This window comes from Stenella coeruleoalba (genome assembly GCF_951394435.1).
Source record: "Stenella coeruleoalba genome assembly, chromosome: 4".
NCBI classification, from domain to species: Eukaryota; Metazoa; Chordata; class Mammalia; order Artiodactyla; family Delphinidae; genus Stenella; species Stenella coeruleoalba.
Genome location: NC_137149.1, coordinates 60,943,113 through 60,967,570, shown reverse-complemented (window position 1 = coordinate 60,967,570; position 24,458 = coordinate 60,943,113). Strand labels below are relative to the sequence as shown.

Sequence of the window (24,458 nt, the reverse complement as noted above, 5' to 3'; positions counted from 1 at the left end):
TTCCATCTAAAAGCAGCAGAATACACATTTTTCTCAAGTGCATGTGGACCATTCTCCAAATAGGTCACATGTTAGGTCACAAAATAAGTCTCCATAAACTCAAGGAGATTGTAATCCTGTCAAGCATCTTCTCCAAACAACAGTGACATGAAACTAGTAATCAACTAATAGAAGAAACTGAGAAATTCACAAAAATGTGGAGATTAATCAACATGCTACTGAATAACCAATGAGTCATTAGGAATTTGAAGACAAAATCAAAAACTACATAGACAAATGAAAACAGAAACAGGACATACCAACATCTATGCTAAAGCAGTTCTAAGAGGAAAGTTCATGACGATACAGGCTTACTTCAAGAAACAAGAAAAATTGCAAATAAGCTAACTTTACACCTGAAAGAACTAGAAAAAGAAGAACAAAAAAGTCCAAATTTAATCGAGGAAGGAAATAATAAAGATTAGAATGGAAATAAATGAAATAGAGTCTGAAAAGACAGTATAAATGATCAATGAAACTAACAGTTGGTTCTTTGAAAAGATAAACAAAATTAACAAAACTTTAACTAGACTAACCAAAAAGAAAAAAAAAAGAACTCAAATAAACAAAATCAGAAATGAAAGAGTAATTAACTCTTAAAACAAACGTGCAGGATTTGGTAAGTCTCACTGAAAATATTTTTATGTCATTTTCCTTGTCACCACATGATTTTTCAAAAATTGTTGTGTTCTGAACGGTATTCTATGTTTTTATAAATGATTTTTTTTAGTTACTCAGAATCAGTTACAGAAAATGAATGACATTTTTTCAATAGTCATTAACAATATACTGTCAGGACCAGACCAATTTGAATTGTTCCTATTACAAAGTTGATATGGAAGAAAGTAGAAATCCTGACATGCATTCTATCACTCTTGTAGCTTATCCTTCTTTATCAACATTATTCCTATCTTTCCTTTCAACCATAAGTATCCGTATTTATGCAGTATTGAATTTGGTAGAGAATTATAGAGAATTAACAAAATACAGTAATTAGGGAAGTAAAATGATTCACCTTTGGCAATTTCAATGGTAATTTGCAAATTGGCAACTGATAATTGTTTTCGTTAAGTATAAGAGATTGATCCAAGTTGTGGACTATCTTTTCTTTAGGTACTTTATAAACTACAATGGTACCCTTATAATGAGGGCAGCTATAGTTTCCCAATTCATCCACCTCTTTGATTTGGAGTTCCAGTCTAGGTTTCCTTTGTAAATGAAAAATAAGCTTGTAGTCTTTTCCATAATCCTTCCCATTGCCTAAATAGAAGTAAAATGCATTTGTTACTATTAATATATACCACTTTTTTTACTTATTTTTTAAAAATCCAAATAATCATTCATTTTAAAAAATTTGTCTTTTTTGTGTCAATACCTCTTGTCAAAACATAACCTAATAAACCAGCACTAAGCTGAGACTGTATAAATTACTAAAATGATTCTCATCTATACTTGGACCAGGTGCTCTCTGGCTGCTTCTAGGTCTAATAATCTTTGATTTTCTTTTTCTTTTTTTATGCATTTGTGGGAGTCATCATTGATCTGATTTTCTTTTTCTATTCCATTTTGCTACAACAAGAAGCCATTGGAAATACTCATCTCTTTCTCTACTTAGAAAATTATTTTCACTTTTTAAGAATGATATTTTTCCTTTCACTTAACTATTCATATCACGTTGCACGCTATCACGACCTCACAACAGACATTCTAGAACTGTGCTCTCCTATACGGTAGCCACTAGCAAAATGTGGCTTTTAAAATTAAAGTTAAAACTAATTAAGATCAAAAATTCAATTCCTTAGGTGCTCTAGCCACATTTCGAATGTTCAATAGCCACGTCTGTCTAGTAGCTACCATATGGGAGAGTACACATATAAAACATTTTCACCATGCAGAAATACAGTGCTGTTCTAGAACTTCCAAATGGAATAGTTTCTAGATTTAATAGCTACTAAAATTTCTATTAAAACCTGGTGAATTCTCCCCAAACAAGCATATGTAAAAGTCTTCTCAACTGTCCACTGAAAATAATGGAGCTTTAGTGAATATAACATTTCACTCTTGGGGGTTTTACCATGACAGTCAGGATATTTCACCTTCTCATTGCAACAGTAAAACAGACACTGCGGTATTCGTAAGGCAAGTGTGCATTACCCTTAGCAAAATTTAAAAGTAAGCTGTAACGTAGCAGTTATAATATGTTTCTGACATAAAGATCTAGATCCATGTTCAGCCTCTAATATTTACCTACGCCGTAATATTTATCCAGTTCTTGCACATCTCTGAACTTCTTGGAGCCTTAACTTCCTTACCTTTAAAACGAGAAATAAAACTAACGTCCTAGGATTGTTCTGGGAATGAAATGAGGGAGTATGGATAGAATGATTGGCACAGGGCCTGGCACATAATAAAGGCTCAGTAAATAATAGCAATGACAGCAAATGAGAAGAACGAAGACGGATTCTCACATTGTTTTGAATTTGTATGACAAAAACCAACCCACTTAAATTTTTTAAAAGACTGTCAATATGAAGCTTTTATATCTAAGTTGCAACTTTCTGCTGCTCTCAGAGGCCTGAAAGTTGACTGCCCAGAGCTTTCTCTTTCTCTCTCTTTCTCTTATGGGAAGCTTTCCCTCTTGCATTCTGTGAGAGATGTAAATGACACTAATACTTTTCTCCTTGTTTTGACTGCTAGAGGTCATTTTGGTGAATTTCTAAAGCACAATTAAATCTAGAATTAGAATAACTCCAGGTTATGGAAGGTATAGGAGTATGTCCCTTTGCTTAAGTCTACATTTTAGGGGCGACCTGGCTCCTTGAACAAAACAGATTCCTAGGACATCCTAGGACAGGCATGACTATCCAGGGTTTGCTTTAAAAGTTTCATTCTGGTAAGAAAGAAAGGGAAAAAGAAAAAAAAGATAAATTATTTGGAGTCACTGAAATAGCATCTAGTAAATAGTGAATTAGAGTTTCTAGATCACTGTGGGAATACTTAGCAAACTTCTACTTCTATGCCACTAGAGTACTACCAAGAAAAATGTTGCTACTTATGTCCCAACAGAATATAATTTAGTAAATTTCTCCTTCCACCCCTTGAATGATACTCCCTGCCAGGTATACAATTACTCATAAAGGATAATGTATATAAGTATATGAAGATTGGAGGATGAGGCGTAGTCACATTGGTTCTACCTATTTCTAGAACTTATCTACCTCGAATTGCCAGTTAATTTAAAAAAATAAAGATTTGTAATGTAAATCTCTAAGAATCACATTTATATATGAAATAAGGATGAAATTATTGAGGATTTACTAGTAATAAATAGCATGATCTTAGTGTTATCAAAGAAAGTATTATGTAGACTTAAGTTGGAGTTTCATTGTTGCTAAGATGTAACACTATATTTTGAAGACCCTTTGTCACAGAAAAAAGCAGAACCAAAAAAAGAACAAATAGCACAAAGAAATTGCATTATTTTATTTTTTTCTCCCACTCTGGCATATTTAGAGAAGTAAAACCAAAAGTCACTCATTAAATACCAAAATTACGAAAGCAATCATTAGTTGACATTTTGAAAACCTCTTTCTCGTCAATGTATTATGTACATAGTTCCTAGCAGGGATAGTAGGGTAGGAGCTATACAATAAATATTTGTCATTTAAAGAACTAAATAACTTATTTATATTTTGTGAGTTACTAGATATTTTTTATAGCAATGTATTTTCTTCTCAATAATGCATATTGGAATATTTTTCATTGAAGACATAGGAAGTACAAACGTAGACCTATATGCTTTTGCTTAGAAAAGTCACATGAAGAAGTGACATGCTACCAACACAGAGAACCAGAATACTCTCATGAGAACCACTGGCTCAGGATATTTCTGTGTCCTAACACATCTCCACCAGTTCTAGGTACTTTCACCATAAGCATCTTTGCTGTAGACATCTTTGCCACAAACCTTTTTTCCACCACATTTTTGCCATATAACTATCTGGCCATAAGGCAATTTTGCTGTAAAAGATAAAATAACTGGTTAACAGTTTGGTTTGACATATACAACAAAAAAATCATGACAGATGACGATGTTTTACCCCACGAATTGGTTTCTTATTTCGAAACACACTACACTGGGGGAGAAAGAGGCTGAGACTGAGAGCCTGGCAGGCCCAGAGTTGAACTCACATTTTCCATAGAACTTTGGAACATCTGTCAAGAGACATGTGACAATATGCAAAGGACAAACAGTGTAGAAGGTTTTGCAATGCGACACAAAGCTCAGTTACAAATATGCATCCTGGTATATGGAAACTGATACCTCTCTCAGTGAAGGATGAAGTTTTAGTGAATAAGAAAATGTGCGATGCCAAACAGAAAGATGAATAAACAAGTTTTAAAAAATGTATAAAATACTATGAACAAAAGACTTGGAAGACAAGTGCTTAGGTACAACCCGCAAAATAAAATCAGTTATCTGTGCAGCATTGTCATGAATCTACACACATTTTAACTGTATTTAAATATTTTGTGTCGCAGTAAAGTCTTTATAATTTTGTTATTCATTTTTCATGTTTCATTATGTGCTTTTAAATGTCCCCCTTTTATTTTTTGCCATTATACCTTTTATGGCAAAATTGCCTTATGGCTAATTAGTTATGCAGTAAAAATACTTGCGGCAAAGATGTCTATGGCAAAGATGCTTATGGCGAAAATACCAGAAACAATTTCTAATACCTTTGCCTCTAAGCCTCCATCAACCCTTGCTTGATTCATTGCAATGGCTCATTAACCTGTCTCCCTGCTGCTACACTTGCCTTATACCATCTAATCTCAACACAGATATAATCTGACCCAGATCATGTGATGGCCCTGTTGAAAACCCTTCTTGGCTTCCCACTTCATTTAGAATAAAAGGCAAAGTCCTTGAAATGGCCTTCAAGGCATGACCAGTACCTACCTCATCTCCTCCAACTCTCCTCTCCCTCCCTCTCATCCAGCCATCCCAGCCTCCTTGCCCTGCCTGGGACAAATTCTCCTGGGATAGGATTATGGCTTGCTCTCTCATCTTCAAGTCTCTGCTGAAATGGCACTTTCTCTGACGAGTCTATTTAAAATTGCAAATCTGCCACTCTCTCTGAGACTTTCTATTCCCTTTCCTTTATTCTTCTGTAAGGAATTTTCCACCTCATTAAGCTGTACATTTTATTATTTATTTGCTTCTTCTCTGTGTCTCTCCAGTAAAATATAATGTACATAAGGACAGGGAATCTTTGTTAAATGAGTAAAAGGAAGGTCATTCTAACATTCTAACACGTGTGTCTGGGAAAACTATTTCTCTGGGCCAAAGGGCATTTGGGGCAACTTGGACACACACAGACCTCTTTGGGGCATTACTCGATGTTATGAGTGGTGCTAAGGTGTCATTATATAAAATTCTGTCTGCCCGTTTCCTAGCACTTTATGAATTTTCTGAGCACTGGGGGCTTAGATGTGATGCAATAGAAAGCTTAAGTGCTGAATCAACAGCTCTAACCTAGAGAGAGAAAGAAGATTCTAGCTGTGTCCAGAAGAATGCCAAAGGCCAATATAAAAACCAAAGGAACACCTATCTTATTTTCTCTTAGAAGTGGAAATTATCTCTATGTCCCAAGGTCCTCAGTCAAAAGAACCATCTGTATTCTATATAAGGAATATAGAGATTTTGATATTTCTCAGAGGGCAGTCATCTAAATTTATTAATTAAAGTTTTAAATACTTTTAATCACATAATACTATAATGTTAAGGTTGTTCCAAAGCTTTTGTCTTCATTCTTCAAACAAATACTTCTTCTAGCTTTTAGGCACCTCCCTAAAATAAAGCAGGCCCACCAATAAAACAGGCCCTCCTTTCATGGCACTGTAGTCAGAGACACTGACATTGATCAAACAATTAAAAAATAAATAGAAGATTATATCTACGACCATGTCCACTAAGAGAATTACATAAGGATCTGAATAAGTGAAATAAGAACAGAGGTAATCAGGAAAGATAGAAAAAGCTTCTCCACACGTGATCATTATAAGTGACATAGGAAAATACAGTAGGAGATGACTAGAGAAGATGGTGGGGATGGATTGAGGGGAGGACCTCCAGGCAGACAACCTCTGGCAGTTTGTATCTGAGATTCACAGAGGCTACCACAGGCCCTGATGGAAGGATCAGGTGTCAATTCTTTACTGAGGGTCTTGCTCCTCTTAGATGGAGAAAATCCAGTGAAGCTCCAGATCTGGCCATAAGTCTCTAGAAAAGGCAAAGGAGAAAGGATCCTGGCATCCTGACTGACTCATTTTCTTTGAGTGAAGAGGAGTTCTTCATTCCTATATGGAGGGACCGCACACATGCTGCCTGTCTCCAGGCACTCTTATTTTAGCATATACTCCCTATTCCCCATTATAGACAATAGTACACTCAACCGTTGCCTATGAGAAGCACAGTAACTCTCTCCTGTTTGGAGCAGGAGGTAAACACACCTGCTGTCCCAAGTACTACAGGAAGTCATTTGCATCACTAGTTTGGGTGGGACACTTCCAGGTTTTGACTCTCTCTTCTTAGAGGGATTATCCTAGCATAGTTTCTATTCCAGAAGCCAAGTAGGAAAGGATATCTTCCACCCTTCCTTCCTCTCCTCCCCCTTCCCCTTTTTGTGACATTCTGTCACTCACTCCATAGGTCCCATCAGCTGGCTCAGATGGCTGAGACTCTGCATGCGAAAGTGGAAGACATACTTCAAATTGGGACATTTTGAATCTCACTTATTTCTGAGATACCAAAAACAGGGCAGCCTCAGCTTTAAGCCACATCGTTTTTGAAGCCACAGAGAGCAAAGAGCCAGCGGAGCTTAGAGTAATTTCCAGAATTAGAGAGAAAATAGGCACCATTTAAAAATCAATGAGATCTATATTAATTTATAAGTAAACAGAGACTCTTACTTCAAGTCAAGTCTATCACAGGACTCCGGGGCCAGAAATTCCCACAGAACCCATTCCTGAATTTCCCCCACACCTCATCTTTACATGCATGCTGTTTGATATTATTCTGCCTCAAGGAAAGGAGTTAGAAAGGAAAAGGGGTTGAATCAATAAAAAAGAAATGGCTGTGAGGGCAACCCCCCCAAAGCTTTTTTTCTCTCTTCTCTCACACAGCTGTTTTCTCTGTTCTTCTTTTTCTTCCTTTTCTCTTTCCCTCCTTTTATCTCTTCTGTCTCACCCATTCCCTCACTTCTGCCACATCTCCTTCCACCTCTCATAGTCACTCACCCTGTTTGTCTTCCTCAGCATCATCATATATTCATTGATTCACTACATATTTATTGAAAGCCCTTGATATATCAGGCACTATTCTAGGCTCAAGGGTACACAGCAAGAAAGACACAGTCACTGCCCTAATGGAATTTACATTCCAGTGAAGAACATAAATATAAGAATGAAAAGTATATAAACAAATAAATAAGTAAAGTAATTTCAAGTTGTGGTAAGATTTATAATGGAAATAAAAGATCACTAGATAAATATAAAGATAAGAGGTAAGCAGGGGTATGTCATCTGGATCTGAGGTTCTTAACCACTTTTGTGCCATGGTCCCTTTTGGACTTTGGTGAAGCTTATTGATTCCTTCCCGGCATAGTCTTTTAAATATATAAAATACAATAACTGGAATTATAAATAGTACAGTTATGCTGGAATATAGTCTATCCACACATCTCTTGGGAGTCCACTGACCTCACGTTAGATTCTTTGTAGGACAACATAGAGTTTGGGCATTATTTAAAGTGGAATAGGAGGTAATTACAAAGTTTTAATCAGGGAAGTAATAAAGTATGACTCATTTTTAAAAGATCACTGTTATTACTCTATGGAAATATTGATACATTCCATTTCACATGGCTAATAGTGAAAACAGAGGAATATTTACGAGGCAACGACACTGGTGTAGGAAAGAGATGATCCTAGCTTGAACGCAGCTATACAAATTATGGAGAAGATTATTTCTAAAAGTGTCACTTAGGGTCTTCCCATTAAGGAATGTGCATGCTCTAAAAAGAGAAGAAGCAGACTGGAAAGAAAGAAGTAAATAAGTCCTTTTTCTCTTCCTACTTTTCCAAAGCTTCCCCTCAGTTCTTTGAAGATTTCCTTAGCAAAACATGTTTAGTGGACTCCTTCTGAAGCTTGTGGCTGATAGCCCATAGAACATGCAAAAAGATTTCTTGATACTTACTTGAAGCAAATATGTTTCCAGTAAACCTTAAAAGGAGTTGTTCTCCTTCTTTCACTTGGAAATGGCGAGATGGCTCTGGAGGACCACTAGACGCTTCCAAGCGCAAGTTCCTAAGCACCTGATGTAAATCTTTAGAAGGCACCACTAAAATGACAGTTCTATGTGGGTTGTCTTTCTGGTGATAAAGTACAATGCAAACAGTGATGCTGAGCGTGGCTTCCTCCAAAGACTTCACAAAAGAAACCAAATGGCTATTGTCCACAATGGAAGACGGGTGAAGCACTATAAACCTGCATGGAAGACAGAAGGAGTAACCTGAGGGAAACAGCCAGTTTCAAAAATATCAAGAATAACTAATAACACCCCCAAAAAGCCATTATTAACCAAACCTCCTTTAAAAATCAAGCATTCTGATGACTAATTGATTAAATTCATGAATGACTTGAATGAAACTCTTGGCAGTCAGGAAACCAGCTTAAATCAAGTTCTAAAACAGATGCCCATAAACAAAGAAGTCATCCAGCCTCAGCTTAGCTCTAAATATGGCAGCATATTTTAAATTATATTTTAACTAACATTACCAAAGAGTATTACTTCAAAAAGAGAAAGATGATCCAGATAATCTGTTTACTATCAATAGGACACAAAATATATGTCATTATTAAGTGGAGATTGAAATATTCATCTCTGTCACTGTGTGATAAGAGTTGTTATGGTGGACCCTGTATGAGTTGAATTGTGTCCCCTCCACCCAAATCCTGTGTTGGAGGCCAAATTCCCAGTACCTCGGAATGCAACCTTATTTGAAGATATGGTCTTTACAGAGGTAATCAAATCAGTGTGAGGTCATTAGAGTACACCCTAATCCAGTATGACTGGTGTCATAAAAAATAAATTTGGACACAAATATGCATACAGAGAGAATGCCATGTGAACATGAAATGAGCCATCTATAAGCCAAGGAAAGAGGCCTGGGACAGATCCCTCAGAGTCCTCAGAAGGAATAAACCTTGCCAACACCTTGATTTTGGACTTCTAGCATCCAGAAATATAAGACAATACATTTCTGTTGTTTAAGCCACTGAGTTTGTGATACTTTATGATGGCAGCCTAGCAAACTAATTCAAATCCCTCTTCCTGGTCTGGCCCACCTGTTGCCCAACTGTTCTCCAGAAAATTGCTCTATAAGAGCCCCCTCCCCCAGAACAGCATCACATCCACAGACAAAGACTAACTGATGCAAGAGTGTAAAGCCAGCCTCCTTGGAACTCACACTTCAGAGCTCCCCTGAGGTATCAGGCTGAGGTAAAACTTCAGCTCAAGCCATAATTTCTCCCATTTCTTCCCTTATCCTCCCTGCTTTCTTTCATCACTCTACAGGAGTCTCCTGAGAGCCCTCTCTCAAAGAGTCACTTGCATTCTCATCTTAGACTCTTTTTCTAGGGAACTGACCCAAGACAATTATAGATGTAAGTTCTTCCTTTATGAGATAAAGGCTATCTTTGGACATGTGATTGCCCTCTCTTTATGAGTGTCTACTTCTCAGGAACCTTAACATGTCTAACTCTTCTCATAATGAGCTGTCTAGAAAACATGGAAATGAGAAAGCAAAATGAGGACACTGGAATAACAAATTCAGCTTATATATACATAGGAGATAAGCATAATATGAATGGTTAATTACTATCTCCATGAAATTTCAGAAATGAAGGTGCTATTTTAAAACTATTTTGGAGTTAGAAGAAAGCTGTAAAAATAAATTTAAGTTAGGAGTGGTTTCCAACAGCACCTATTAAACTATCGTGAGTGAAATTACTGATAGTATATTCATGTCAGGCCTAGTTTGCATTTTAAGCACCCCCTAAAGGACTATTCATATTTCTATTTGAGGAATAAAAGGTCTAATCCTATGATTCTACTTCTGTAAATATCAATTACGAACCATCAGGATATAATATCATCAATATTTTTTGTTTACTGTTGTATTACTTCTCTAAATGTTCACACAATTCAAATGATATCAAGCCACTTTGCATGGTCCTCACCGCGAAACCATCAAGCACAAACCAACCACTGTCTTGGCTTCTGAATCCCAATAATTTCAAAGATTCACAAGCATTGCTCCCAGGTTTTCTTATGGAAGTGCTTTTTGTCCTATAATCCGGAAGCAGAAGAGAAACTGGTAAAATTTGTGTAGCATAAATCATATTTAATGCATTCATTCTTTCATTAAGTGAATAATCCAATGACAATTCATTAAGTATATGTTATGTGCCAGTAATTATGCTGTGCACCAGGAACATAAAGATAAGGTATATATTGCCCTTGCTCGACAGAAGCTCACAGTATTACAATATTAAACAATCACAGGACAAGGTGATCTGTGTGGTAATGAAGAGAATGTACAGGGTGGTTTAACAGCAGAAGGAAGGTGTTCAGGAAAGCTTGCAAAGTGAAAATGCTAGTATTGAAGATGAGCTTTGGAGAATGAGAAACATTTTACTACTGGCAAAAGAGTTAAGGGAATATCCCAAGTCAATAAATTCACTGATGTAAACTGATGCTTTAGGATAGCCAAGTCTTGTGGTATAGCAACCATAGACTCTGGAGCAATACTGCCTACTTCCAAATTCTGAGTGGCTCTGCCTCTTATTAACTGTATGACCATGAACAAGTTATTTGACCTCCCTATATTTCCATCTTCTTATCTGTAATATGAGTGTAATAATACTATCCACCTCATGGGATTAAATGAGTTAAAATTTGTAAAGCACTTAAAATGGTAGTAAGGATAAATGGTATTGATAGTCTCACCCTAATTCCTACAGCAGACATGGCCAATTAGCTTTCCTGTACAATTCTCCTTGCTAACTTGCCCCACCCCAAAGCCTTAAAAGAGACAGCTGTATATACTATGTGATACTTTCTCCCAACCAGAGCTGATTTCGCTAACACTAGATCAACTTCCAATACCCAGCCAATTTGATTTCTTTCTTTGAAATTTGACTAAGAAAAAGGCCCAGAGATTGTAACTTATTGTCCTTTGGCTGTAGTGCCCTGGGCTATGAATATGAATAAGCAGAGAGATTATTAAGAAAGGAAAAACAGAGCAGATGCTAAGAGAGAAAAGGAAAAAAAACAAGGTGAAAGAATTAGGGTAATTTTAGAGATGGAGAAAGCAGAGAGTACCTATTGTAGCCTTACAATAAACTCTTCTTAAATTCACTTAAATGGGTATCTTAAATGGGTATTCACTTAAAAGCTACAGAAAGAAAAATACTTGATACTGAACATCTTGCTGGAAAAAGGAAAACAAAACCTGGTCTAATGCTGCTAAAACCCACAAGGGGGACAGAACCTTTCTAGCTAGGTACTAAAGAATGAAGACGTAAGTGTGAATCCCACATCTTTATTTGTGAATAGAGTTAGTTACGGGTTTAAAACCACTTTAGTTTCACAGGTTTAGCTGTCCTATAAATCGTAAATTAGGAACTGAACTAGATTTAAAATGTCTACTTTGAAAACTTTAGACTCTGTTGATCAACCAGATTAAAATCAAGATGATGGGGAAAATATAACAGTTTTTGGCTTTTGGTTTATACAAATATGGTAAAATTTTTAACACTTGGAAGGTAATAATCTATTAACACAGGAAGATATACTCATACTGAATCCAGAACTTTGGTCATTTACTAGAAATTGACTTAATTATATGTAATATATATTTTTTTCTGATAATAACTCCTACTTTTTTCCTAATAATAGTCTGTTTTCTGTGAAAACCTACATGTTTTCAGCTGCAGTGGAGCTGACCCTACTCCCAGGTCTAGGTGGGTATATGACCTGAGCCAATTAGTACATTTGGCATTCATCAGTGTTGTTTTCAAAATACCCAATTTCCCCCTACCATTCTGAGCTCATGATAAGAGTTTCACTTCCTTGTCCCCTATGGTTGAGTGGGGCCATGTGACTTGTTCTGGTTAATGAATAGTGAACAATGTCATTCTGTCATTTCCAGGCTAAGCATTTAATTATTAGTGTGGGTCTATCCAAAGGTCTTTCTTCTGCCACCATGACAGCAACCAAACAGTGGCCGCCCTTCAGCTTAGTCTAGGAGTGAGACGACCAAGCCTGTCTTTGATGAATCAGGTTTGTGTTACCATGCCATAAACTAGGCTAGCCTGCCTTGTACAGCACATCTTCCTTTTGGTTTTAGTGATCTGTTCAGTGATGGGTTTGTGACAGATTTGGAGTAAGAATAAGAGCCAGGGCTTTTATGTATACTCATGCGGAAAAGAAGTTTCCTCTTTTCTGCTGAACTTGGAGTTTTGAAGACATAGTAATATTACCAGCATGAGGAATAAGCATGTTGGAGGATGGAAGTGACACAGAGGAAGCAGAAAGAGAAGAGAGACTGGGTTTTTCCTGGTCCAAGAAAAATATTAAAATAAAAATATCCCCAGATTTGTAATTTATGTGGACCAAAGAATTCCTTTTTTCTTAAGCACTTTGGGTTTGTTTTTCTGTCACTTAAAATCAAAAAAGTCCTTAATGATATTAAGGTCAAATTTAAACTATTTTTTTTTCCAGTTGAGATATAATTGACATGTAACTTTGTGCAAGTTTAATATGTACAATGTGATGATTTGATACTTGTATATACAATGTGATGATTTGATCCTTGTATATATTGAAAATTATTACCACAGTTAGGTGAGTTAGCACATCTATCACCTAAAATTTAGACTTTAATATGATAATAGATACAACTTATACTGAAATTAAATAATTTGGTGGCATCCTTATTTATCCCAGCTGTTCTTAACAGCACTGCAACTAAACACTTTTTTTTAATACATACTATTAGCAAACTTTGACAACTAGTATTGCCAGGCAGTGAATAGCCCTTGATTATACTCCACAAAAGATGACAGTTTGATATACTAATAGTTTCATAAAACATAATCAACCTTTATTAAATCAACTTGTTTATTCAAGAATAACTGACTTTGCTATTTCTTGAGTTCAAGGCTCTTTCAATGTCCAAAATTCCAGGCATTAAGGGAATTATGATTGGCCCATTTGGGGTCAAATATTCAAATATAATGAACAGGAACATTAAAGAACATGGAAGCTCCTTTAGATACACTAGGATAGAAAATATAATTTCCAGAATTTCTGGTATAATTACCCAGAAATAAAATAGTAGTGTAGACAAACCATCAAGTGTCTTCCCCAGGCTGCCTTTTTCAAGTCTAAGAGTGTCCTGATGCATCATTCCCAGGTACAGGCCATAGTGCCACACAATTAAGATTTTTCCCTGAGATAAAAAAGGTTGTTCCAAGGTACCTCAATATTTTGTCTCTGCAAGTAGAAATAGACATTACAGGGAACTTTTCAAGGGTAGTTTCTTTTCTTGTTTTTTAGACTATATATTATTAAAATTTTTATTGGAGTATATAGTTGCTTTATAATGTTATGTTATTTTCTACTGTACAGCAAAGTGAATCAGCTGTACATATACATATATCCCCTCTTTTTTGGATTTCCTTCCCATTTAGGTCACCACAGAGCACTCAGTAGAGATCCCTGTGCTATAGAGTAGGCTCTCATTAGTTATCTATTTTATACATGGTATCAGTAGTGTATACATGTCAATCCAAATCTCCCATTTCATCCCACACCCCCTTCCCCCTTGGTATCCATACATTTGTGCTCTACATCTGTGTCTATTTCTGCTTTGTAAATAGGATCTCTGTACCTTCCTCTCAATTTTGCTGTGAACCTAAAACTGCACTAAAAATAGTCTAAACCACTAATCCATCTCACTGATGACGTATGATGTGGATCATCTTTTCAGATGTTTATCTGCCAACTGTACATCTTCTTTGGTGAGGTATCTGTTAAGGTTTTTGACCTATTTGAATCAGGTCTTTGTTTTTTTATTGTCAAGTCTTAGGAGTTCTTTGTAAAGTTTGGATAAGAGTCCTTTATCAGATGTGTCTTTTGCAAATATTTTCTCCCAGTTTGTGGCTCACCTTCTCATTCTCTTGACATTGTCTTCCCCGGAGCAGAAGTTTCTAATTTTATGAAGTCCAGCATATCAATCATTTATTTCATGGACTACACCTTTGATGTTGTATCTAAAAAGTCATTGCCATACCCAAGATCATTTAGATTTTCACCTATGTTATCTTCTAGGAGTTTTATAGTTTTCTGTTTTACATTTATGTCTACATTCTACTTTGAGTCAACTTTTGTGAAGGGTATAAGATTTGTGTATAGATTCTTTTTTTTTTTTTCTGCATGTGGATGTTCACTTGTTCCACTGTCTTTGCTCCATCGTATTGCCTTTTCTCCTTTGTCAAAGATCAGTTGACTATATTATGTGGATCTATTTATGGACTATTTATTCTGTTCCATTGATCTATGTGTCTATTCTTTTGTCATCAATACCACACTGTCTTGATTACCGTAGCTTTATAGTAAGTCATAAAGTCAGGTAGTCCTCCAATGTTGGTCTTCTCCTTCAATATTCTGTTGGCTATTCTGAGTAATAGTTTCTTTTTGATTTGGAAATTAAATTAAATTCTTCCTCACTTCGCTTTCCAATCCACAGGTAACATTATACGTTCTTAAGTATAAAAGTATATAATAAAGTAAAAATATTTCTAGTATACTACCTCCAAATTTAATAAATGTGAAAAATCATATTTGCTCAGTAAGCACTTACCTCAAAATTTTGCTGAAATAATTTCATTCTATTAAGTGAGATTAACCTGTGTCAACAACATTGTACTGACTGATCAGTACAAAGAAAAATATGGCATGTGTGGTTTTACTTTTTATAAAATTACCATTTCTTAATGTAAAACATGGTGCTTATAGTTGATAACACTGTTATATAGTTGAAATTTGCTAAGAGAAGAGAGTAGAATTTAAATGTTCTCACCAAAAATTTTTTTAAAAGGTTGATATGTGAGATGATGAATGTGTAAATTAGCTAGATGGGAGGAATCTTCACAGTGTATCCATATATAAAATCTCCATGATGTATGCTTTAAATATTTTACAATTTTCTTTGTTAATTATACCTCAGTAAAACTAAAAATTAAATAAATAAAATGACTTTTTTACGTGGAATCTTTTAACTATTATAAATTAAATATACAAGACACAAGATTATAAATAACAAATTGACACTAAGTAATCTAAGTTCTCTATCTCCCTAAGGCTAAACAACTAAATCCTGATAAATATGCTTTCTAATGTGTTTTTTTTTGGCTTGCAATAAGCAGAAGGAATCTTAAAGGAATGTCCCAAATTCCCCTCCAAAACATCTATGAAGCCAGGGTCAAATCAGGGGGCAAACAGCCAGGAATTATGGGATTACTATGAGGACAAATTCCTTTCCAATAACTTAGATACAGGAGACTAAAGCTTTAAGTGATAATCAAGTGAGCAAAACAAGGAGCTGTGATCCTTGAGATCTTCACCATAAAAGGTGAACTTGAGAACTTGACCAAGACTCTCAAAGAGGTTGAAGTAGTCCCAGGTAAGTAGCACCTGGTTCTCAGCATAGACAGAAATATATGCCATCTGGAGGAAAGCAGCTCCATTTACAACTGCAGAAATCTCATATATACATAATCACAAACAAAAGTCCCCAAACATATAAAGAGATAAATACCATGAATGACAGCCAGCAGAAATAACAGGCAACACCCTCAAAAACTGCAGGTATCAGAATTACTAGTTACAGTATGAAAAAACAACTATATATGAAAAGTTTAATAAGATAAAGGGCAGTATCATAAAAATAAGCAGTCAGCAAGAGACTATCGAGAATGATGAGGGAAATCTGAATATGAACTAAATAGAACCTTAAGATATAAAAAATATAATTGCTGGAAACAAAAAGTCGATGATAGATTAAAAGTATATTTTAAAGTATACAATATTTGTGGCAATTGAACTGAAATGTGAAAAAATTACACAGAATATAGCATACAGAGACAGGAAGTTGGAAAATGTAAAAGAGAAGAAAAGAAATATGGAATTTAGAAAGATATGGCCTAATATACATCTCATTGGAAATTCAGAAGTATGGAGTACATAAAATGAAGGTGAGGCAATATTTGATTAGAAAACATATAAGAATTTTTCAGAAATGTGAAAATGCTGTATGATAGCATTTATATGTGGAATCTAAACAATACAACAAACTAGTGAATAAAACAAAAAAGAAGCAGACTAACAGATATAGAGAAGAAACCAGTGGGGAGAGGGAAGTGGGGAGGGACAAAGCAGGGGTAGGGGAAGAAAGGGTAATTATGGGATTATATGAAATCATGTGTGTGAAACTTTTTAAAATTGTAAAGCACTATAGAATTTTTAAAAATCTTTCATTTAAATAAGTACATAAAGTCCTTCAAAAACACAAATGAATAAGTAGTTACAAGAAGGTCTAAAAGCAATAAAATTTATTTTTTAAATCTAAAAAAATGTAAATCCACTTATTCAGAAAGCATAATGTATTGTATTCAGAAAAAGTGTTTAAAATTTACATCTAGATACATCATAGAAAAATTCAGAAATCCAAGTACAAAGAAAAGATATTAAAAGCAGCCAGCAAGATAAAGCAGATCACCCAAAAAGTTATGAAAATAAAATTCACTGAGATCTTCCCGGCATCAATAATTAAGTCCATGAACAGTGGCATAATATCCCCAAAGAAATGAGGAAAAACTCAATATAAATCAAGGATCTTAAGCCAGATCAGTAGCTGGTCTCCAGAGATACTAACCATACCTCTCAATATTCATGTCACTGTGTAGCACTCTCCCACGATGGACTAGAGACAGTTCCGAGACTGGCTTCAATCAATAGAATATTTCAGAAATGGTGATCTGATAACTCCGGGCTTAAAAATTAAGAAAGTCTGGCAATGTCTGCTTTTGTACTTTTGAAAGCCCTGATCCTCCATGTCATTAGTCCAGCTATTCTTCTGGAAAGAGCCCACGACAGAAAGAGGCCATAAGGAGAAGTCAGGTGGAAAGAAAGAGACCTTGAGACCACCTGGAGAGAGAACGAGGCCCAGCCATTTCAGCATACCAGCGGAGTCCAGGCTTGCAGCTACCACTGCCAGGGCTCCAGACATGTGAATAAACCCATCTTGGACTTTCCAGACTCAGCACCATCTTACTGCAATGCATAACAGACCCTAGGCAAGATAAACCAAAGAACAGTCCAACTGAGACCCCAAACAACCCACAGAATCAGGAGAACTAGTAAAATGGCTGTTGTTTGGAATAGTTTGATATGAAGAAATAGATAACTGAAACACACAGCAAAATTCTATTTCAAGAAAAACAATATACAAACAAATGCTCATGGATTGGAAGAATTAATATTCCATACTACCCAAGGTGATCTATAGATTCAATACAATCCCTATCAAAATCCCAATGGTACTCTTTATAGAAATAGAAAAAATTTTTCTAAAATTCATATAGGACCAAAAAAGACCCTGAGTAAGCAATCTTGAGTAAGAACAAAGTTGGGGGCATCATATGTCCTGATTTCAAAATATATCACAAAGCTACAGTAACAACAGTATGGAACTGGCATAAAAACAAACATAAAGACCAATGGAACAGAGTAGAAAGCCTAGAAATAAATCCACACATCTATAGCCAACTGATCTTCTACAAGAATACCAGGAACACACAATGGGGAAAGGCTACCCTATTCAATAAATGGTTTGGGGAAAACTGGATATTCATATGCAGAATGAAATTGGACTTATCTCACACCACATGCAAAAATTAACTCAAAATGGATTAAATACATAAACATGCTGACTGGAAGGAAAAACAAAACTTTCATTGCTTAAAGTTGATGTAAGAGTTTACATAGAAAACTTGAAGGAATTCTCGAAAACAAATATTAGAAATAATGAGAAGGTTTAGAAAGGCGGCTGGCTTCAATACTACTGCAGAAAAATCTAATGCATTCATATATATATATATATATATATATATATACATATATATATATGTATATATATTTTATGAGAAAACAAAAATTTTGCATACCATTTATAATAGCAGTTAAAACTATAAGGTATCTAGGAATAAGCCTAGCAAAGCGTGTGTAATACATATGTGAGACTTTGATAACACTTCATTGAAAGACATTATAAAACTACACAAATTGAAGCATATATTATAGGTAACAGATTTAAAGGCTTAATATGCTAAAGATGTCATTTTTCTCCAAATTGACCCATACGTCAGAGGAAATTACTAGCAAAATCCTAACAGAGTTCGTTCTTGCGGACCTTAACAAACTGATTCTATTTTATATGAATGGGAAAGTTTCAAGATAAACAGAAACAAAAATTCTCCTGAATAAAAAGAATATGATATGGCTTACCTATCAGATATCGACTTTTTAATTATAAAGCCTTAATAACTATGACGGTGTTAGATTGGCTCAGAACTATGTAAAAAGACTGACCAATGGGACAGCTCAGAAGAAGAAAACTTGTTGTGTGACAGAGGAGGCTTTGCAGATTGTTAGGGAAAGAAAGAATCGTTCAATAAATCATGCTGGTAAAATGTTATCCACATGGAAAAAAAGAATTCCTACCTCACACTGTATATAAAATTCAATATCAGATGGATCAAAGACTTCCTTGAAATTCAAACCTTTAAAATTATAAGATAAAAAAAGGACCATTTTTATAATTTAGGAGATATAAGTATTTAGGACCGGGCAAAAAGCAGTGATCATAAAAGAAAAACATGATAAATCTGTCACATAAATATAAAAATACAGACCACAAACTGGCAAAGGATTAACACTGAGACCATAAACAATCCTACAAATCAATGTAAAAACTTCAAAAATGAGCGAAGAAATTAAGATACCTCACATATAAGAAAACACAATGTCTAACAAAAGCAATTATGAACGATGTCACCTTCATTGTAATCAGAGCATTGCAGATTAAAACCACATGAGATCCATTTTACATCTATTAAATTTTCCAAATTACAAAATCTGACAATATGCAAGGCTAGAAAAGATAAAAAGCAATAGTGGGAGCATGAAATTTAGTTCTACCAGTTCGTAAAACTTGTAAAATTGTACATGTGCATACCCTATGACTGAACATGACTTCTAGGTAGATACTCTAAAGAAATGCTTACACAAATACACTTTGAGTGAAGAATAATCATAATAGTACTATTCATTTTAGCAAAAAAGTTGAAATTACCCAAATGTCCATCAGTAAGAACACTGGTAAATAAAATACAAAGTTATTCAATAGAATATTATATAGAAGTGAAAATGAACTTTTTTATAAATGGAAAAGCAAGACTATAAGACTATACACAGTAGGGTACCACTTTTACAAACAGTAAGCACAAACAAAACCAAACAAGGTATTGTATAGTGATGAATACAAATATATTGGGGCTTCCCAGGTGGCGCAGTGGTTGAGAGTCTGCCTGCCGATGCAGGGGACACGGGTTCGTGCCCCGGTCTGGGAAGATCCCACATGCCGCAGAGTGGCTGGGCCCGTGAGCCATGGCCACTGAGCCTGTGTGTCCGGAGCCTGTGCTCCGCAACGGGAGAGGCCACAACAGTGAGAGGCCCGCGTACCACAAAAAAAAAAAAAAAAAAAATATATATATATATATATATAGAGAGAGATATATTGATAAAACTAAAAAGTAAAAGCAAAGGAATGATTCATAATTTCCTAGTAGTGGTTAACTTTGGTGAAGATGAAGAGCAATTAGGGTAGTGAAGTAAGGGATGGGATGGGGAGAGATAAGTAAGGAGATGTAATTGTATTGATAATATCTAATTTCTTAAGTTATGTGGTAGCTTTACCAGTTTCTCCATTTTATTATTTTTTGTGATACGATGCATATATTGTACAAATATTCTTGTGTATGACTCACATATTACATTTTAATAAGATGATCTTAAAACCAATAGCATTATATAGAAATGGCATTTTTCATGCAAAAAATTTCCCATCTAACTCTCTAAAATATTTCTTGAATAATATGGAATAAGTTTCCATTTAAGAAATTAATTTCTCCTTTCATTACTGTCAAGAAATCTTTTCTGGCTGATAATTAAATAACTCTCATCTTTTCCCCAGAAATCATTTACACATGAAAGAATGAACTGCAACAAAGACCTTTTATTCTTTATATTCAAACTATGTTTTGGCCTCAAATCGTTTTTATCTTTTTTATCTTCTGAGGTATGGATTGCTTCATTGTGTTTCTACTTCCACAGAAAATGTTCAACTGGCTTTCACTCTTTGATGAAAGAATGTTAAATAAATAGTTCATATAGGTTCTCATTTTATTGTTTTATGCTACACTGGATGGGGAAAATGCACCACCCATGTCTAGCTCTAATAGCAACAGAGCATATTATAACTTATCAATTTAGTATTGTCAGAAAGTATAGAAAATTAATGACACAATTTACTTTTCCACAAATTTACTCATTAATTTATTTAATTCACCTAATTCAACATAGCACTGACTATGTTATAATTATGCTGAGGGATGATAAATGGAAAAGGGAATTTAATAACACTATGGTGTGATTTAGGATGTACAAAAGAATAGGGCTGGCACAAAGAGAGGAGTGTTCAATCCCTCCTGGAGATCAGAGACTGTCTTGACAGACAAGGAAAGAGCTGAGCTTCAGCTTATAGAATAAATGAGAGTTCTTCAGCTAAACATGGTAGAAAAAGCGAAGAGATCATGTACTAAGGCAAAGAAATGGAGAAGAAAAAAGAAATTGACACTGGCTAGTTGAATTGGTGACAAATGGCAATCTTAGAATGCTGGATGAAATGTCACACACACACACACACACACACACACACACACACACACACACAAGATGGAGGAACTCAAAAGCTGGAAAGAAAATCTCCTAGATTTGGGAAAAAAAAATCTCAAAAAGCTAGAATCCTCTTTCCTCTCTTGGGAACATGAAGGACTGAATCTATGAATCCTCCCACCCTCATCAGCCTGCTCCCCGCCACCAACCATGCACACACACCAGATGTGTGCAGTCTAGAGTCTAACATGTACTCAGGCACATTAGATACAGCCTCCAGCTGTCAGCTGGAACTAACTCAGTCAAAAAACTGGAATCCCCAAAGGGCAGCACTGGCTATGAAATGAGAAACAACAAAAACAACCAAAATCCCTTTGAACACTAGCTCAAGAAAGCAACAAAGAAGCACACAGAAGCTGCTCTGGGTGGAAGGGAAGGGGAGAAGAAAAGCTGATCTGATCAAAAATTATAATCAATACTCAGAAATGAATTTCTAAGGCTAAGAGTCATAGAATGGAATTAGTATGATAGTCTACTAGATTAACCATGGTAATAGATAACATAGTTAACATCATGCTCGTAGATGATAGAATAATCTGAATGAAACTTAAAAAAAAAAAGTGTTTACAATGATTAAAGGAATAAAAGAAGAAATAGGAAGCATAATGTAAAAACATAGTACCTTGGGAAAAGTTTTCTTAAGACCTTTAAAATATAGCAATAGCCTTTTAGAAATGAGAATTTTAATTAATAAAATGAATAGCTTAAACAATTGACAGTAAAATTGGTAAAATATATAATAAATCTAAGGAAATCTGCAAATACAACATATAAAGTATTAAAAAATATTTAACATTAAAATGGACAACAGAATAAATTGTTTAACCCATTTATATTTATTTAATATAACTGATGATTTTATTTATATGGTATTTTCTCTTTGATGTCACCATGCTGTTTTCTTGTTTACTTTCTGTTGCCACTTTGCCGTATGAATTTTTACTTTTTCTTTTGCTTTTATATTATTTATATTCAATACCAGATATTTGAAAATAAGAATTACTCTCCTATTCTTGATTTCTTAAATTTTATTTTATCCTTAGCTCATTAATTTTATCTATTTATTTATTTTATTAAGAACAAGTGAGTAGTACATTTTGTGAGCCCTTGTATTAAAAAACAAAAAAACTTGTTTGTTAGGTGAAAACCCTAATTCCACAACATCTTCCCTTCAAATCTTTGAAGGCTTTAGTCCATTTTTCCTTGATATTTCATGCTGCAAAGAATGAGCCTAGGTCTAGACTGATTTTATTCCTTCTTAATCTGTTTGTGCTGAATGGATGCTTATAGAATTACGTTTTATTAAATGTACATTTCAATTTGCCATGTTTTATCTAAGTATAGGGTTTTTTTTCCTAAATTTTGAAATCAACACTTTCTAACTCAAGGTTTTAACCAACATCAGAAAATCACATTTTCATGCCTTTGATTGTTGCTTCTTGTATGATTGTTTTGGTCTCTTTCAATGGTACTTATAATTATTAGGTTACATCACTTCAGATGAGTCCTTATCATACCTTGGTGACTTTTCATCTGAGCTTTTTATCTTTGTATCTCATCCTGTTGTTCTTCATTCTTTTCCTGGTCTATCCTGATGGCTTTCTGTTTCTTAGAAATTTTGCTTATTGAATACTACTTAAACTTACAAATAGATTTCTATAAAATCCTCCAGGTAACTGTAATTCTCATTATTCAAATTACTGTGAAATGTCAGGATGACATTCTCTTTCCTTATTTCTATAGTTTGTTTTTTGTTATTTTTGTTCTTCTTTTGAAGTCTTGGTACTGATTGGTATTGATTTTTTTTTTTCCTTAAGACATCATGGAGGACTTGGGTTTTTTCTTATCCTTGAAAATATTTTTCTGCCCACTTTCAATTTGGTTGCTGTTTGAATCTCTTTCTTAGATCTAGAGGGCAGATCCATGTGCATAATTTCTAAACCAATTTTCAGTGTCTAGTCATTTTTACTGAGTATAATTTCTCTGGATGAAGGTGTAACCTTCTCCTATCTGTGCTGATTGGATTTACAATGCTTTGAGTCGACTAAGTGTATGAAAATGTGCCACACTCAGCATGCATATCTTTTAGAGATCTTATTGCCTCTATCATTATCCCTATACTTTTGGCAATTACATTTTTGACAATGCAATACACTGCCTCTAATTTCTTTCCACATTCTGCCCTGTTGTTTCTGAGGGATATGGAAATACAGCAAAGGAGAGGCAAAGAAACACTGATCTAGTCACTTCCACAAATGATATCTGTGTATTACAGGGATACATTTTTATTCTCATTGGTATATATAGACTATGGGATCAACAATCAGGGACAGGCAAATTGGTTTTCTATTATCTTTCTGTGAAATAGAACTGATTTGTTTTATGATGTAAAGTACATGTCAGGCACAAATTATTTTTATTAATCCTTTGCAATCTACTCTATAGACAGTAGAAATACTAGATTCTAGCAATAGGTGACCAGTCAGAATAAATTTTTAGAGTAAAGCTCTCATCTTTAATATATATATGTATATATACATATAAAATGTATGTGTATATGAAGTACATATTTCTATATATTTTAGGGGCTTTTGAAAGAGAATGTCTTAATCTGTTAGACTAATACATTTAAATAGGAAGCTCCAGGATATTTCCGGTTTTAAATCTTACCTTACCATGATATACAGGAACATGGATTAACTCAGTGCCAATTGGGAGATATATATATATATCCCAAGTAGCAAAAGCAGGTACAAATGGATCATGTCTATATTTCTATGTTCTCTCTCACTTACCTAATACTAGGGAAAGTTTAACTTCATCTCCTAGCCACAACCCAATGTTCTACTATTGTCAGCTTCCTAAATCAGAAACAGTGGTAAAGAGCAAATAATCCACTTCTCTATTTCTAGTCTTGCAGCCTCAAACTAAATAGATGATGGCTACATAGAGTCATGATTAGGAATAGAGATATGTTGAGTCCAGACCAAGCTTGCACACTTCTCACGTACAGTCCTTCCCTGGTATCCAGATGCAAGAGATTGATTCTAGGACCCCCAGAGGTACCAAAATCTGTGGATGCTCAAGTCTCTTATGTAAAATGGCGTAGTCTTTGCATATAACCTACGCACATCTTCCCATATACTTTAATCATCTCAAGATTACTTACAATACTTAATACAATGTAAATGGTATGTAAATAGTTGCCAGTGCA

At 34.8% G+C, this 24,458-nt stretch overlaps 1 protein-coding gene across 1 annotated transcript in view; it reads right to left on the bottom strand.

Moving 5' to 3' along the window:
• DTHD1 (death domain containing 1) overlaps positions 1 to 24,458 on the bottom strand; it is a gene marked incomplete at both ends in the record, with an annotated part of 70,336 nt that overhangs the window by 33,802 nt on the left and 12,076 nt on the right. Inside the window, 3 exon segments of the mRNA XM_079919806.1 lie at positions 1,055 to 1,299; positions 8,300 to 8,589; positions 10,289 to 10,453. Of these exon segments, the coding sequence (XP_079775932.1) occupies positions 1,055 to 1,299; positions 8,300 to 8,589; positions 10,289 to 10,453 (700 nt within the window).